This window comes from Necator americanus, chromosome III (assembly GCF_031761385.1).
Source record: "Necator americanus strain Aroian chromosome III, whole genome shotgun sequence".
Classification (NCBI taxonomy): domain Eukaryota; kingdom Metazoa; phylum Nematoda; class Chromadorea; order Rhabditida; family Ancylostomatidae; genus Necator; species Necator americanus.
In genome coordinates, this window is record NC_087373.1 from 41,110,561 (window position 1) to 41,128,097 (window position 17,537).

General features: G+C 38.8%; 1 protein-coding gene across 1 annotated transcript; it reads right to left on the bottom strand.

The window, feature by feature from the left end:
• Nucleotides 1-3,640: 3,640 nt before the first annotated feature.
• RB195_012504 (uncharacterized protein) lies at nucleotides 3,641-9,601 on the bottom strand (the record flags this gene model as incomplete). The annotated part of the gene is made up of 3 exons (XM_064194392.1): nucleotides 3,641-3,758; nucleotides 8,699-8,852; nucleotides 9,541-9,601. 3 exons carry the CDS (start codon nucleotides 9,599-9,601, stop codon nucleotides 3,641-3,643), a joined length of 333 nt encoding a protein of 110 aa, XP_064051975.1.
• Between the last annotated feature and the right edge of the window lie 7,936 nt (nucleotides 9,602-17,537).

Genomic DNA, 17,537 nt, shown 5'->3' on the forward strand with positions numbered 1-17,537 from the left:
CTATTTGAGATTTCGTTCTCAAACGCGCTCTCTCATCTCATCCGCTTCAATCGAAACCGAGTTCTGGATACTGTAGGGGCACCATTTAGTTATCTGTAATGTTGACTACGATTATAACACATTTTTTGAACGGTGCATAACTCTTTTTGTACTCACTATTTCTTTAAAAGTCTTTTGCCCTGAATTACGAAATTGGAGTGTACTAAAGTTTACGCAGATCATAAGTACAGATTCAACAAAAATTCTAACTTTGATTGGAATAAAAATTGAATGAAAGAAGCGAGTGCAACCGTACGCACCGCCTTCCCACCCACTAAACAGCGGATGTGACATTTAATTTTAACAGTTCATATAGGACCTTAGGATAACCTGATCGGGAAGAACTTCTTAGGATTTTCGATCTGCTAGTTTTATAGTGGCTGTACGTGTGGGATGGTGTAAGGAGATTCACTCAGCGTCTAGACAGTGGATGGCTCGACACCGTCCAGAATTAGCCAACTAATCCCTTTCACCCTTCCAGGAAGAAAAAAAAAACAATTGAAAATTGCCACCAAGTTTGTCTTAAAAAGAAGAGCACCGATTTGATTCGAATGACACTGAAGTGCCCCCCCAATGGCTCGCATGAGGTCTGTAGAGCCCGTATATGGGACCATAAAGCTTTCTGATTACTTGGTGAAGACAAAAATGTTGAAGCGCACAAAGGAGGAAGTAACAGTTTAAGAAACAGTTTGAGAAACAGTTTAGTTTATCCTTTATTTCTTATTATCCCCTGTGTTCTGCCACGATACAGCTTTAGCTTCTAACGTGACGACAAATCCTCACTAATATTTATGTATCCATTCCAGTTCTTCTTTCCATATTCTACATTTTTACTAATAAGGACAGATGAAAACAGAGAAGGAGTAATTTTTTTTGTTTGCTTACTTTTCCTTCCTTTTAAAAACAGTTCGCTAACCCAACACGATTTTTATAGCCTTAGATAAGCTTTGAAAATCCTTCTTATCTCACTCCCATTTTCCTTACACATTTTGCTTGGAAAAATATTTGTAAAAGAGACATGTCCCTCAATCTTGAACCTAGATCGCCGTGGAGCCTTTCTGGCGCTATTGCCTCACTTTTTTATTTAAAGGCATCCCCCCACGAATCTGGCGTGGGATGGATTTTCCTTGGAGTATACATAGATTACGAATTCAAGGGTGGTTCCGCTCATCTCTCCCTGTATCACTGTAAACATGGCTGTAAACGAAATCCATACGACGCCAGATTCGTGGGGCGAAGTCTTTAGGTATGCAGCACAGCAGAACAAGTAGAGCAATATTAGCACATCTTCTAATTTCACCGTACCTTACTTGGTTGATGTCTCTCCTTGGCAGGCTACTAGGAAGAGTGTTGCATTCTTTCGTTGTTCATCGATGATAATCTTTCCCAGTAGCTTATCCCTCATACCTGTTTAGACCTAGTTTGGCACATGTCTGCAATGTGTACTTCCGAGTTGTAGCCACCAGTTTTCGTCAATCGTTAGCCTATGCAGCTTTGCTCCACAGATCAGCAACTACTGAAAGGTAGAGAAATTGAGAAAAAAAATTGTCAAATCTGTAATGCCCTCAAAAACCGTAAATAGCGACAACGATAATTTCTTTTCGGATTTGTCCAGATTCTTGATCCGAAATAATTGGCTAGCATGAGTATCAAATTGAAACTGGTAACAGTTGAACAGCCATTTAGTCTAAATAAGGATGCTTTGTAGTAAAATGAAATGAAAATGATGAAAATCCCTAAACGACTCCTTATGACCGCTTCAAAAATCCTTCACTTCGCAAAAACCTTCGCTTCAGTCGCAAGAAATCCGAGTTTTGTAACGCTGTAAATAATTTGAGCTACGTCTCCTACACTTCTTAGGAAACGAGTCTGCCTGCAATTTTTTTTGCTAGTCAGACCTCAATTTCCGCACTAGCCCTGTATTTCTCATCGTTTTCAATGCTACCGACATTTTTTAAAATCTAGTGTTAATCTAGCATACAGTATGAACAGATGTCAAATCAGATATGACTGGATATACCAGTAGGATCACAGATAAGTTGGTTGTGATATCGGTACATTTTTTAGACCTTTTGAGTTTCAGTGGTAGAAATTGAGCACATAAGCAGCACAACACACCCACCACACTCCTGTTACTCATTTCCTCACATTTCGGGCTAATCCACTTATATTCCTTCCTTCATCCTTATTAAATTGATTCAGACACTACCGGACTCAACTCATTATCCTGCATTCATCAATCTCTCAACAAGCTCCTAATTCCACAACGCACAATAGATCATTCTGGATTAAGGTGTTAATGTACGGCTTTGCCTTAGACCTTAATCCATCCATGATCCCCTACGATGATGACAAGTAGTCCGATAACGGTCCTATCCGAATCCATAATTTTTCTGAAAATACTGGCGAGATGTTCCGCGAGGGTGACGGGAAGGAAAATGGAGGGGTTCAAACTATAGTATATCCTATGCTTTCCAAGGTGTGGAAAAGGAAACAATCACCAGTTGTTTCGTCATAGCACTTGCATTAAGATGTTTCAGTATCTCTCGATTGCCGTCCTATTTAGTGCTCGCATTCCACTCAGTTTCTTCCGTGGGGCTGTCCTCGCAAGTAGTTCGTTTTTTTCAAAATGGTGACGCAGTTGAAGTGCGGTGCTCAAACAGCGGTGCCAGAAATGGTGAAAACACATGCTTCTTCAACGCAAAAAGGCATTCGCTTGCGTTTTTCACGCCTACAGTATACCTACAGTACCAGGCGTTTTTATAAAGAATCTTAAGTGGCTTGATTTGAAATAAGTGGTTCTTAGATCGCCTTATTGTAAATGAATGAAGTACGGCTTAAGAACATGCCGGAGCAAGCAAAACATTGAATAGAAGCTAATAAATAGAAATTTTAAATATATCTCCTTATAATAGTTGATGTTAGAGCTGAGTCAGTTTATATTATTATTCTTGTTACACTCTTCTAATGTCTTAAGTGAAAGAAATTTCCAAAAGTGTCCTTTAAGTCAAAGAACTCAATTCAACGAATTATCGCTTCTGATTTTTATCCATTCAAAAGAGGAAAATCCTCCCTGATGTAATTAGGAAAACAAAATTCCCGGTAAACAATTCGGTACATTTGGGAAGATGTGAAGAACCTCCACCTTGGAGAAAAAAAAAGAGAAGTCCGACAGTAATTAGATGATGGTCATAGTCGCTTAGAGCAAATTCACTCTGGCATGCGTCGAAAAGCCGTTTATAATCGGTGATGAGTCCCGGAGAACAGCTTAATCACGTTACTTCTCCTACTCGGACATATTCAATACTTTTTTTGAACTTTAAGACTGTCTATCATGATTCCACTATAAATTACTTTAAAATCCCTGAATGATTCTCTGCATATCACCAAAAAAGCTTTCTCCGAAAAATTCTCTGGAACTGTCACGGAGAAAGATGTTCTGGATTTCTCGTCTTTCTTTCAAGAATTTCTCGAAAAAAAAACGAATGAGAATGGAACTGTAATATTGAATACATGTGCCTTGCCAGTGTTATAGTGAGATTTTAATAGTTAAATTTTTATAGTATATTTTTTTTCGAAACTGAAATGCACTATATGCATTTTACGATTTGTACACTTGAACTTCATTTTCCTGTTCTGGAGTATTCACATACAGAACTCTTGAAAGGATCTTGATATTCCTCCAACCCTTTGTACCTTGTTTCAAGTATTCAATGGATCTAAAAATCCCTAGGTACTACGAAAATAAACTTATTTGCGAGCATTTAGCATACAGCCCTCTTTCTTTGAATAGTTCTCGATGGAGAAAGCGGAAAGCATCATTCAGGCGAAGATAATCAGCAGCTATCAAGTAGTGATCAAGGCTCAATATAATTCGTTCGTTTGCTACGAAGACTCGGCGGCGTAGAGCATTATTCAAGAAAAAAACAATATTTCTCATGTCACAGTTTCACTACCTTCCGCAAGGGACAACACTGTAGCCTGTAGTTAATCTTCTCTCTACACATCAAAAGCCATTGTCATTCATTCAGTACGCCAATTTTTTTTTCTCCACGAAAAAAGAGTCTCTCAAAAATTCCATCAAATAAATTACTTACATGCTTACATGCACATCCCATTATGCATAGCGTGGGCGGTTCCATGACGTCGTATGAAGGAAATTTCAAAATCCACCCCCAGAAATTTTACGAGCTCATGAATTGTTGTTGTGATTTTTGTTGTCGTTGTTGTTATTTACACACGATGATTCTGAACGTGGTTAACCACGGGTGGCGAGTGCGGTGCGTGTAGTATGTACGCTCGACTTGACATCAAACCGTCACCACATTTCCGGATTGTTAAATCAACTGCGAACAACGACGCCCAGTCATCCTTACTTCTAGCAAGCTTCTCGCTGGATGACAGGTCTCCATCTGTCTGTCTGTCCGTTGGCCCATTTGAATCTGGTGTATCCCACACCCGTCTTTGGCGCGTCCATCCGCCCGCTGTCCTCTCTTTTAACTTCCGTCACCCACGCATGGACTTTAATAGTACTAATGATTTTAATGCAATATTTTTGGTTACTTAACAGTCATTTAAAAACAACGGCAGCGACTAGTTGGACAAGAAAAACCTTGAAACAGAGACGATGGTGGGTGGATATAAAAGTAAACAATACTTGAATTGATGACAAGGCATCTGAAATACAAGTTAGGTGTGAGTGTGGCACAGTCACCTGTTGAAGACATCGAAAGGTTAAGCATGTGGTGATGTATAAATTGTTAGATGGATGAACTAATGAGTGAATGAGTGAACGAAAGGATGAATTCGATGGGTAAATGAATGCAATTAGATACCAAATGAAAGAAAACGAGTGAACGAACAAGTAAAGAACCGAAATCATGGAAATTATTACACTAGTAATAATTTTCATGATTTCGGTTTAAATGACTAGTAGTCATTTAAACAACACAAAGCGTCTAGCGCTAAGTTGAATTGCGGAATACAGAAATGACAAAAATGAAGTACTTTGACTTGTGTTATTAGTACAGCATTTATTTCATTCAATATCTCTGACAAACGAGGACAACGAAGTGGGTGTGATAGTAGAGGGAATCACAAGAACATCCAAACATTAATGAAACAAGATTTCCCAATTAGAATATTCATAACTGAAGCAAAACAAAAATACTCTCTTGAGCGCTTTCTTTTTCTATGCTTAGCGTACGACGGAATTTTTAACGTTTGGTTTTTTGCGGTAGTAGATAAAGTTCAGGAACTAGTCTACAGGTATTACAGTTTTAGGTCTCAGCAGTACAAGACCAGTGAGACTTTCTGTCGAATCAACTAATATCACCTGTGTAAACGTTGAAATAAGGGTGCATAAAGTGAGATCCTCATCGCCTGTGTAGTGCAATGACTTAAGTAAAGTAAGATTTCGTGATGCTTCTCCTTTGTGGATTTTTAAGGAGATGCTTTTTGTTTGTAAGCGAAATCCTGAACTCCATCTACTATTGAGCATGACCCAGCATTGGGAAAATTGTTCTCTGCTAACGCTATATTTAAATCACTTAAACTTTCAAACATGCCAGCTCTGGAAATCGCACCAGCTGCGCTATCCAGATCCTAATAATACGGGGCTTCAAAGCGCATGAAATTGACTTCGGTGATAAGGAGGAAGTCGAGAAATGTCTAGAGATTTTAGGAAAAATACATGCGCATCCATATCTCCACAAATTCCTTAAGCACTTTTTTCTGAACCTTCTTCTGGATGATTTCTCCATGATGACGAACGTTCTGCATTTTTTTTTAAATGAAGAATACACATCTTGCAGTTTGATATATTATATTACTTATCTGCTGAAAGTCGAAGCAAAGTGGTCATAGTGTACAAAATTTCGAATTCCACAAAAATTTCAAATTTTGCGAAGCAGAAGATGTAGAAATAATATCGGTTTAAGTTTTTTTGAAAAGATCTGCAATGTTCCTGTTGTGATGACAGAATTTTAGACTCAAGTACAATCTTTAATACCGACCAAAAAACATTTCTTATACTAAAACAATGTACAAAAATGTAACGTGTGTCCGAACGTCTAATGAAAAGTTATTGGAGTTTCTCCGAAAAATGTAAACATTCTGAAACATTTCCATTTTTCTCGAGAACCATTGTTAAATACATTTTTATTTTAGCACCCGTCCTCTAGGTGCTCTCGATCCACGTTTAATTTAGACGATGTTTTCAAATTACCTGATTGTTCACCGGACTTTGAGGCAACGTTGGACATATTTTAGTGCTTGTAGAACACAGAAACGCTGTCTGCTTTCGTTTACGAATGAATTCTTTCGAATACGTCATAGAGTAGTGACTATTGTAGAATATTCGATAAACTAGAGAACGCAATCAAGCTAGAGTGCAGAGGGTAGGAAAAAGTGGTCAAAGATCCTAAAAAATGAGGCATTTTCTGGTAGGGCGCGTTAGTTGGCAAATAAAATTCTTCACCTTTTTTTGATCTTAACTGACATCTATTTTGACTAGTTTCTAGTATGCACTCAAGAGCCAAACATTCACCTCCGTATTCTGCAACCGATTCATTATTCCAATATTAACTTTCAATCCTTTTTCATCATTCTTTTCTATCCAATGCGAAGAAAAGAAAGAACAGCTCCAAGCCTTTCCTGAAACTCTTTTATAAGAATCGCACATAAATCAAGACATTGTTTCTGTTCGTATTTCATCATCTTCTGCCAGAAAATCCCAAATAAGATTTTAAACCTCATTTCATTAGAGAAAAAAATCTAGTTGAATGGGTACAAAAGCCGACGGAAGTAGTCAAATTCGACTTTCTCTCGCTTCCCATTACATCTCCAACTCCTTTTCTTTCTGGCTACGATAGTTGAGTAATAGTGAAAACTTACGGACTTTCAAAATCCTATTCTATGCACCTCCCACTAGCATGTCAGCAAAAATAAGAAACTAAGTACTGGTCGTATGTCATTTGAAGGGATAATCTGCAGACTATCGTACTCATTCGAAGATGATTCTTTTCCCATAAGCAATTGGTTTCAATTATTTCCGGCACATACATATAGTGAACATTTGTATGTATAAAGAAGACAAACAATAAAAAGTCTTTTTCTACACTTGGATGTAAAGTTTCAATATGTCTCTCTTTGTGTTACTTTTGCTATGCAAATGAACTGCTATGAAAAAAGGAGTGAGTAAAATAAAGCATAGAAAATTGGGAGTCAGAGTGGACGGTGAAATTAAAGCAGGAAACTATTTCATGTTGAGAGAAAATGTCCGATACTATACTACTTATGTTCTTCACAAATTTTCTCTCTTTCTTGTCTTGAAATGTGCAGAAATTTTGGAATTGGATGCTTTGAGGTTCTTTCGTGTTTCAGTTTACATATTCATTACATGTTGTTTGTTTTATGTATGAATTGCGCTGTTTTCTTTCGGTTTTCTTATGTTGTCGCCGCGAAATCAAACTTACCTTCTCGTTTTTATTTCAAATATTTCCACTAAATGAATTCCTGCTTGATATGGAAATATCTAAACAGACTATAGGTCCTAAGACGGTGGGATGTTCAGGACGTTTTACTATAATTTGAATTTAGGAAAATTCTGCAATCTGAGAAATACATTTCACTGGCGGGCCAATTTGCACCATTCTACAACCATGTTTCAGAGAGTTTTGTAATATGTCAGAATTTTCGACCTTCCAAGATCCTCCACTGTTGAACGTTTTCCACAAGCCATTATTGCAGTAAAAATGAATGAAGAATGAAGTAGAGCAGGTATAGTCTGATGTCATGTTTGCCCTTACGCGCTCTCATTTGGACGATCTCCTCGAACATTGTGTAGTGAACCTTGTCGAATGGCAAGCTGACGCCGCTCGACCATACTTGGTCACACCGGTAGCGCATTCCAGCCAGCAGAGAAATAATGACGTCAGAGCAGTGCCAATGATCTTTGCGCTTTGAGTAAGCCGAGCGCTTATCTCGGATGAGTTGTTGAGTCAGAAGACGGCCAGCTTCGAGAAGTATTGGGTTTATGTAGATTTCCTCTGTTTTTTCTTGAGTCTTGCGTCACAGACAGCTATCATCTGGGCCCCCGCATGTAGTGCAATACATGCGTTTCAGCTGAGTCTTAAAAAAAAACGATTGGATTGGAGATGTTGCTAACGGCGGCATTCCATGTGTGACCACTACCCAAACTTTCAGATGGAGCAAACTTAAAAACTAATGAGCTGTAGAAGATAATCTAAAACCGTACTACTTATCTGATTTGGCCGAGATTTTAGAAGAAAAACTTTTGCCAAATGCGTACTTCATGGCTACATTGATTCCGTGAAAGTCCCAGATCTCTCAAATTCACAACCAAAATTTCCTTATGGTTTTTTCGTGATTTAGTTTTTTTGGAAGTAGCACTCGTAAGTCAACCAATAATAAAATATTGTTTTATTACAAGTTATGGATTATTAATCACCAACCGTAAAGTGTGGGAGGATCAAAACACTGCTTTGATTATTGGCTGGCCCCCGCAAGTCATTGTATGGGCCAGGGCGTGTTCCAAAGACTCAACGAATTGCAGTAAAACGCGTTGGAGCATCCCAAGCGGATTAATACACCAGTGACTTTATCTCTTTTATCTTTTAACCGTAATGTTTTGACGGACCCTACGCAGATAAAACTATCATGAACGCTCTCCAGACAAAGATTTCGCTTCCTCTCTTTAGTTCGGATTCTGCGAAGATCTTCCAAAATTATTGTTAGCGGTAGTGTTAATGTGAACTTGTTTCTTCTCTTCTTCTTCTTCTTCTTCTTCTTCTCTAAATAATCAACCTCTTGAAAACATTTTAAATTTGCTTGTTCTTTTCTGATGCGCTAATAACCCAAACAAGATTTCCCCGATTAACGGCTGCACTTAGAAATATCCCTTGGTTACGAAACGTAATATATTAGTGTTAGCAGCTATATAACACCTTTTTCGCCTTTAAGATTTTTAACACCCTGATTTTCCGTCTTGAACAGTTCCACTCGCAGAAGACTCAAAAAGCTCAAAAGTACAGCTCAAAAAATAGACAAGAACTCATTCATGCTCCTTTTCCAGCTTTCTAGATGTTGAGCAAAAAAATCGTTTCAAAGGAAATCCACAGCTTGTGGTTTCGTCATCAGCGTCATAACCTTTAGGTCGTACGGCCCCTATTGCAGCACATCGAGAACCGAATAATGCTCAAGATCTCGTCGTTGACGTCATAAGGATACTACCTAGCCAAATATACGGGGGCCAGAATGACGTTCACAAATATGTAGGTAGCTATTTGTGAACGTCATATTTGTGAAAGGCATTTAAATAAAGAACACTTGAGTGTGGACCAGTCTATATCGGATGCGTCCAATGTAATGCAATTCTTCAAAGGAGCGGTTACGAATCGAAAAACGGAAATGTCGGACGAGTTTACCGCGGAAGTGACAACAGCGTATGTGCATTTACGCTACACTAACTCGATTGTTCACCTGAGTTAAGGCAGATTCTTCGATCAAAAACCATCCTGTTGCATTCAGAGAGGAAGCACATGAGGGCGGGATGGTGTGGGTCGGGCGGTGAGCTGGACGACCAAGTGCAGCACGCGTGTCCAATTCAATTACGAATTAAATTACTAGACGAAATTATGCGCTAAAACGTGACGCAATATGAACAAACACACACGGACCCACACAAACACGGTCGACAACACCACATCGACCCATGAGGCGTAATGAAATTCGGGTTTCGGGTCCCCGCCCACGTCGGGATATATGAAGGACCTCACCATTCATCCAGTACTGGTCCAGTCACCTGCTGTGCAGTTAGTTGTCCTCCACATTGAAATTAGCGTTGCCTTCTGCGGTAAAAAGTTCTTTTTAAAGAAAATTTATCTGCGTATATCTATCTAATATTTTATCTAATTTCTCTCATAGTACCAACATATAAGCACATGTTCCTACAGCCTATGTTTGTTTCTAGAGTTTGCAGATAAACCACCGTGCAGGACATGAATTACTCTTGATTATTGTCATATTACCGTAATCGTTTTCGTGAAATCTTTCATCATCTCTTCTGCTATTTCTTCCACGGTTCAAAAGGCTCTCAGTTACTAGTTTCTTTCAAGGCGTGGATAAGCAGGCACTTCCAAACATAGCTTCTTCATTTAAACAGTGCTCCAGTTCTCTCTTTTCTCTGCTAGAAAAGTTGAAATCTCGCAGGAATAGGCTACATTTAAGGATGTGGCCTCTCTAAATGTATTTTTCTTGCTTTTCTTCACCTTTCAACAGAGTGAGACAAACTTCTGGCAATTCCTCTTCTGTTCTATCATGCCTAATTGCTGCTGTCGTAGATAAAATTAGATGCTGAAACGATACAGTTTAGTTTCGTACCTTTATCCATGATAATTTGTCCAAGTGGATAAATGCGTCTTGACGGATAAATGGGCCTGGGTCATGTGCATTGCTCTCCAGTGAAAATTTGCAAATGAATGCCCTCACATAGACAATACATGTCCATTCGCAATAGCACTAGAAATATTTATCCAGCAAATGGCTAGATCCGCAGCGAAGTGTCACTGCCCTGAGTTTGGTTAGCAAACCAATCAAACAATATTGGATAACACACCTTAAGCAGCTTCATTTTGTTTCATTTCATGGTAACATTTCCATCCCATTTTTCCTCGCATATGCAGATATATGGATACTGTTCTTCGGAATTTTTGGTCTAATTGGCAGATCTGGAGCTAGCGCTACCCTTACTTAAAAGGTTTTACCAGACTACAATTCCCAATTTCAACTGCGTACATTGATGTCCTTTGGCAGGTCTCAACAGCACCAAACATTTACTAAGAACAAACCTTTTGAGTAGATTTCGAAATTCATGTGGGCTCCATTGTTTTCTCGCTTAGGCTCAGAAACGTTACTGTATTTACGTACCAATACAGATCTACGTATGTATTTACGTGGATCTGCAGTTGTGTTTTTGTAGCTTGTAGTTGTGTAGTTTGTAGCTTCAACTGTTCAAATAACCAATTAGTTGTGTCCTAAGCTGAACCGAAACCTCCTCCCCTAGAAACTCAAGAATTCAGCAGCATTTATGTAGGGCAGCTATTGCAAATTTATGTTATTTTTCAAAGGCACAGGAACTTAACTTTTTCATAGAACAGAAAGAAAGTGAAATATCCGATTTTCAAGACTCTAATGTAAACTATTTTCCCGAGCGATATCCATCAAATAGAGGTCCACCTAGGATTTTGCAGCCATTCACCACCACGCCACAGGTTGTTCTCACATTTTCGATGAAAAATAAATACGTAGCGAATATAGCACTACCCTTTATTACCCCCGTCATACCAAATAGAATAAGCAAGCTCATTAAATGGCAAAAATGACACCTTCTTCACACGGAAACTTACTACATACACTTCACTTCTATGCATCAGTTGAAAAGTTCTCTTTCGAAAATAATTGCATTATATTATACAAAACAAAACTGTGCCACAACACAATTAGATCCAGAAAGTAGTACAGATATGTTCGTATCATGAAAAATATGTAAGAAAGAAATTTCGACTCCAAAAAGATTTGTAGCAAGCAGTATATAAATAAAACTGTCTATTTTATGCATGTGCCTTGCTCCTTCCACATTTTAAAACCGGTTAGCATGCGAGGGGACCTGTTTGCTTGGTGTTACATTTCTCCATGAATCCTCGGAATTAGGCAAAATTTTACGCAAGCAATAAATAGAGAAGTGGTGGATGTGGACGCAACAGCGCTACCTTGATCTCTTCATTATGGAATTATTCACCTGAGCTGCGTTTTTTCTTGTAAACGTCATTGATGAATCAATACATTTTGCTTCCTTACGTTGTTCACGCTTTTACTTTGAAGTGGGAAAGGCCGAAAATTGGAGAAGCAGCGTTAAATCAATATCCAAGAATATGTAATCTTAGACTTTTCGAATCTTGCCTGAGATAACGGAGAAATGCGAAATTTTGGAGCACTGAGAACCACGAAATTAAGGAATTCTGACTAGGAAGTCATTTTGCCGTCGTAGCCACGTTGGTGGGGCTCAATTCTTACGAAGAAAAATTGGGGAAGAAATTCTTCGATAAAAACACTATGCGCAGCATCATGATGTTCGTTTGCATACGTTCCCGAAGAAATTATCTCGATTATTATCTTAACTGCTCTTCCTACTTTGATTGCAATCCGTGAGTTCCTGTGGCTGTTAGAGGGTGACCTTAAACCAACGTCATATGGGCTGCCCAGTAAGTTTTGATGAGACACAACTCTGAACCATACACGAAAATTAAATTATTAAAAGCTAAGCGAATAAAATCATGAAATCATAAATGGATGTATTTGAAGTACAATAAGTAAGAAACTTGCGATCGATGAAGCAAAGAACTCGGAAAAGAAGAATCCGAGAAGAAAGAAAAGAAAAGAAAATGGAGACCAAGATACATGCCTACCGTGCATCTTATACGCGATAGAAAAGTGAGGCGAGATCGATGATTATTAATGTTGGAAAATGACCTGAAATCAACGGTGTTTTTAAACTAGATACTCCAGTAATCCTGTTCGGAACCATACTAGATCTTCTTGGATATCGATTCGAGAGATTGTGACACGCCAGTGTTCGTTTTATGATATTCTGGAACTGGCTTAGGATTAGCTGAGTTGAACTTTGGGTTCATGCTGCTGTCTGGAGTATTACAGCAAAAGAACGCAATCTATTAGGGTCAACAGGACCTCAAACCCCGGCCCTCTTAGTTGGGCGTAACGATGAGCCCGTCCACTTACGGTATGGAGGTGCGGGAGTTGAACACTCATCGTGGCGACCACACCAATTTCGCGCAAAAGCTTCTATTCTTTTTTATTTGAAGAGAAGTGATATAAAATATAAGGATGAACTACACGCAGTGAGAAAGGACCAGTAGGGTAGCATGTAAAGCAGCAGCCAACTAACACTTGGTTGATAACGCGGAAAACTTCAAATCTCTCTTTTTTTGACTTTTCTTTTCGCGTAATAGATCCTGAATAAGGTCCTAATTGTTAGCAGAGTCATTTCCTTCTATTTTTGTCTTCTGCTCTACTCCTATGGCTCCTCTAAGATCTTTTAACCAGCTTTCCTAAAGGACACATTTTGGATGTTTCAATATGGCTTCGATTAAAACAGATGCTATTCGAATAACTGCGCGAATTACTGCGCAAGAAAAAAAAAATTGAATCATTGCGAACTAGGATCCTAGAAGGGCCCGTAGAGAAACAAACAAGGAACAACAATGCACAATTGGAGTTTGAAAAATTTACTGCGAATACGTATTTCTATCCATTCTATGTTCTGCTATCCGAAAAAAATGTTGAAAGAGCTTTAAAAGCAAAAAGAAAAGAGTACGGGTAATGCTGGCGGAGTTGTGTAAGCGGCTATGTTTGAAGCGACGCGGCGGAGGCGGTAGTTGCAGTGAGGTGGGATCCTCACTAGTTTCACTCGTCTCTGCAATCCGATCTGAGTGGTGGTCCAAACTAAATCGTAACTGTTGGCTTTCAATAGAAGTATGCTTCCAAATTGATGTCGTTACCTACACCATAGTAGATCTTTGGAATTGGAAAGGTCATTCTTTGGAAGTAGACATTGGAGGAAACGCCATATGTCGACTTCAAGTTGGAAGAATCATAATTGTATCCCAGTGATGTGTCACAAATTGCCTGCACGCATTCGGCAAAAGTGAACCAAGTGAAACAGTTTAACAGTGCTTTTTTCTCAGAAACTCTCACCGCACTGCAGTGTTCTAAGCCTCTTTATTTCTAGGTGGACTAATGGTTATCCCAGAGCTGTATCAAATAATCCTGCCGACGACATGTCTTGAGACATCGTTAATAAATGTGCCTCCAGTAATCGACATAAGTTTTCACACAAACAGCGAACGCAACCCAGAAGGCAGGACTCATTAGCAGGCTCTATTTTTGGCTGGTAATAAACTGTAACACCTATGGCCGTTATATGTTCACCTGCAGTTGGATAAGCACATCTATCGCACACTCCAGCATAGTAATTAAACCACAGCAATGAGGCAGTTGCTTAGGCAAGTCAAGTTGTCAGTCTAATGGTTACACTTCAACATTTGCTAGGTGCTGATGTCCTGGTGTGCTTCAAAGCAGTCTTCGTTCCCATCTCTCCCCACCGTTCTTTTCTGTTGACACTACAGTCTTTTGGAAATATTCCGAGCCATGGGTAATAATATTTGTAAGGGACTGTATTTAGCCACCAAATCACTCTTGCGCTGTTCACTCATTTCATTCTCTTTCATTATTGTCCTCAAATGGCCTTCTCTGTCGGGAAGGGTGTGGCAGCGTCGAAGTGACGATAAAGCAGTAAAGAACAAAACTATAAACTATAATAGTGAAAGTTCTGTTCAAGCCTTCGGATTCCGAAAGTATGTGGAGCCAAGCAACCCAAGTAACTTTGTAGCTGAAATTTGCAGAACATTTTGGATATGTTCATGCATTTCTTAAGAAGTATAAGAACATTGAGATCGCACTTATGTGAACACTAATTGAACACGTATAGGTTCGACTTTCTTTTTCATGACCAGCTCATTTAAGTTCTCCGAACGATTATTCTCTTAGAAAAGTCCATTCGGGAGCATTAAATAAATAATTCATTCAACACAATACGTTTAATCACTTTGCGTGGGTGTACGTCTCACTGTTCGTTTCAATTACTTGCGTAGCGCGATTTAATGAAGTGCATGTAGCCTGTCCTATGAAGTTTTGCCATGCTTTCAACACGTCAACTCATAGAAAAAGAGCCAAAGTAGAACAATGTGAATGGCAAAATTCAAACTTTATTCGAATAATTGACGATGGATACGATCTCTGCTGGGACAGAGTATTTTTCTCTGGATCAAATTAAAATAAATGTTATAACAATTTGTTTTTAACAATCCAAATCAAAAAAGAGAATTCTTGTTCTCAGCTGCTGACATTTTCCAGTCATCGCTTTGGGATGAACGAATCAGTGAAGGAATTATGAGAGATATGTTTAAATTTAACAACATTCTTTGGAACCTGCTAAAATAGTTAAGGACATAAGAAGTTGAAGATACATTGGATACGACTATTGGAGTGTATGTATCTTGTTCCCTATTTCTACTAGAAAGGTAGCTACGTCCTCTTACAAACCAAATCCTCATCAAAATGCAACTCCTTGCCCGGAACAAAGAATGAAGGATAAAGGATAAGGTGTCTGGCGTCAATCAATCCGCTTGGGATGTGCCCCTCACGTTCACTTCAATTCAGAATCTTCCGAGGTTTATGGACGCGTAACTGGCCTATACAATGACTTGCGGGGCTAGCCGATGTGTCATGTCAGTGGTTTTATCCTCCCAGACAAGTCTGGTACTAATTTATCGACCCCGAATGGATGAAAGGCTTGGTGAGCACTAGCGCGGATTCGAACCTCGCAGCGCGCAGGAAGCCGAACCTCTAACCGCTACACTACACCCGCTCCAGAACAAAGAATAGGGCTTCAAAAAATGCTCCGTTTAGTCTATTGGATAGTAGGCTCCTAGGTTAAGCTGAGGTCAGCTACTCTTCACTGCTGAAATGTCTCCTTTTTTCAGTCTCATCCATATTGTAAAATTTTGCTGCTGATTAGGACACAGGGTCAATCACGAGTTCGCTGCAGAACGGAAACACAGTCACATGACAAATACTTAGGTAAAACACCACAGAATTGTGTGACCGCCAGGATTTATTCCCTGTTCTTCCGCACCCACACATTTCATCAAGTTTTTTTCGTTCTATCTGACTTCCGAGTTCTATGTAAATGAATAAGGAGAAAGAGAGAAGGAAATGTTTCTAGCCACTGATTTTCGCGAGCTACTTGCATTTCTAGATTGCTTTTGAATGCAAAGTTCGAGTTTTCTCAGAAGTATGATGCGTAGGATGTGGTTATTTTCGCGAATATCTTATATTTTTATGGTGCTCATTATGTCGAAGAATTCGTGCTATTATCTCGAATGCTAGTGAAGAGAACAAAAAGTTCTTTTCTTACCATGAGTAGAGTGATTAGTATATGATGCAGCAAGAGAGGATGCTCGAGTTTTGGTTCATTGAACACGGGACTATAACATCGTCATGTGGTCCAACCTTGAGTATTGCACTTAAATACAGGAAAAATCAGGGAGACAAGGATGTGATCGTAAGAAAAGCGCAAAGTGATTTTTGCAGAGCGGACCTGCGAACATCACTTACTATCGTAGCGCATAGGAAATGCTTCGAACCACCAATCGATCATCATTACCATAATCAATCTCTTGGGTTCATACGGTCAGCTGAAGTTTCTTTAAATTTGCTCACTTCTATCATCTACTCACGGGATCGTCGCATGATCAAATTTCCATACTTACAAATATAGAAACTAAGAGGTTTCTCGCTGCAGTTAATTTTTCGAATTTCCGTCCTATTTTTCGGAACACTAACAATGTAACGTGAAATGTAATGTGTAACGTTTTTACAAGAAAGAAGTCACGTAAAGTCTGCAACTATCAACCTTGTTTTCTGTCTCGAAATGTCGAAATGAAATGAAATGTTGAAGAATAACTTTCGTTCTCTTATCCTCATTTATTTTTTTGACAGAAAATTTGAATTCTAGAGAAAGGAGTGAATTTTCTTATTGCTGTAAGCTACTTCACTGTGGAGCTTTTCTGATCTTCCGTCTAAAACAAAGTTGATCAAAATCCCAGATTTACTGTGTTTAAGAATGTGAAAAAAAATCCCTGGAAAACGTGAAAAAATTTGCAACAACATCTTAGATGAAGAGGTGGATAAGCACACTTTGACTGTAACTGCATTCCGAAAAAGGCGGAAAATTTTTCGACTTCTAAGTGGTTATTAAAAAGAAGTATGTATCCACAAAGTAGTCCAACTTCTTCTAAAAAATGAAATTATTTGGAGCAAAAATAAGAGGTCCAGTAGAGTTAGAGAAGCTAAGAGGGGGGAGATAAACTATTCTTGTAAATCCGTAATTGTAATTTAGTGACAAAAAAAAAATTTAAAGAAATTGTCCAAGTATGAAATTTCATGCTAGTTCTTTTAATCGAGTACATTTTGTGAAATCAGGAGCGTTTTTTTTTCTTGTGGAAGACTTGCTCAATAGCAACCTTTTTCACAGCAACGTACTCTTCTTTTCGTTCAAATACGCTGCGTAAAAGAAATTGAAAACTAACGAATTAGAACAAAATTAAAACCAGTTAATTGACATATGTAATTAATCAAATGGGATTGCATTAAGGAGACTCACCCATAGATTCATGGCTGATTTAAGGAACACGTAGCCCTTGATTAGCCAAATATTTTCCAGTTTTTCACAAATAGATCAAAACAGAATCAGTGATTGGCCACCCTAATTCCTCGTTAATTTGTTTTTCGCTTGTCATCAATGGCCCCTAGGGTTCCCGGTAGGGATTCGTTTGGAGAGT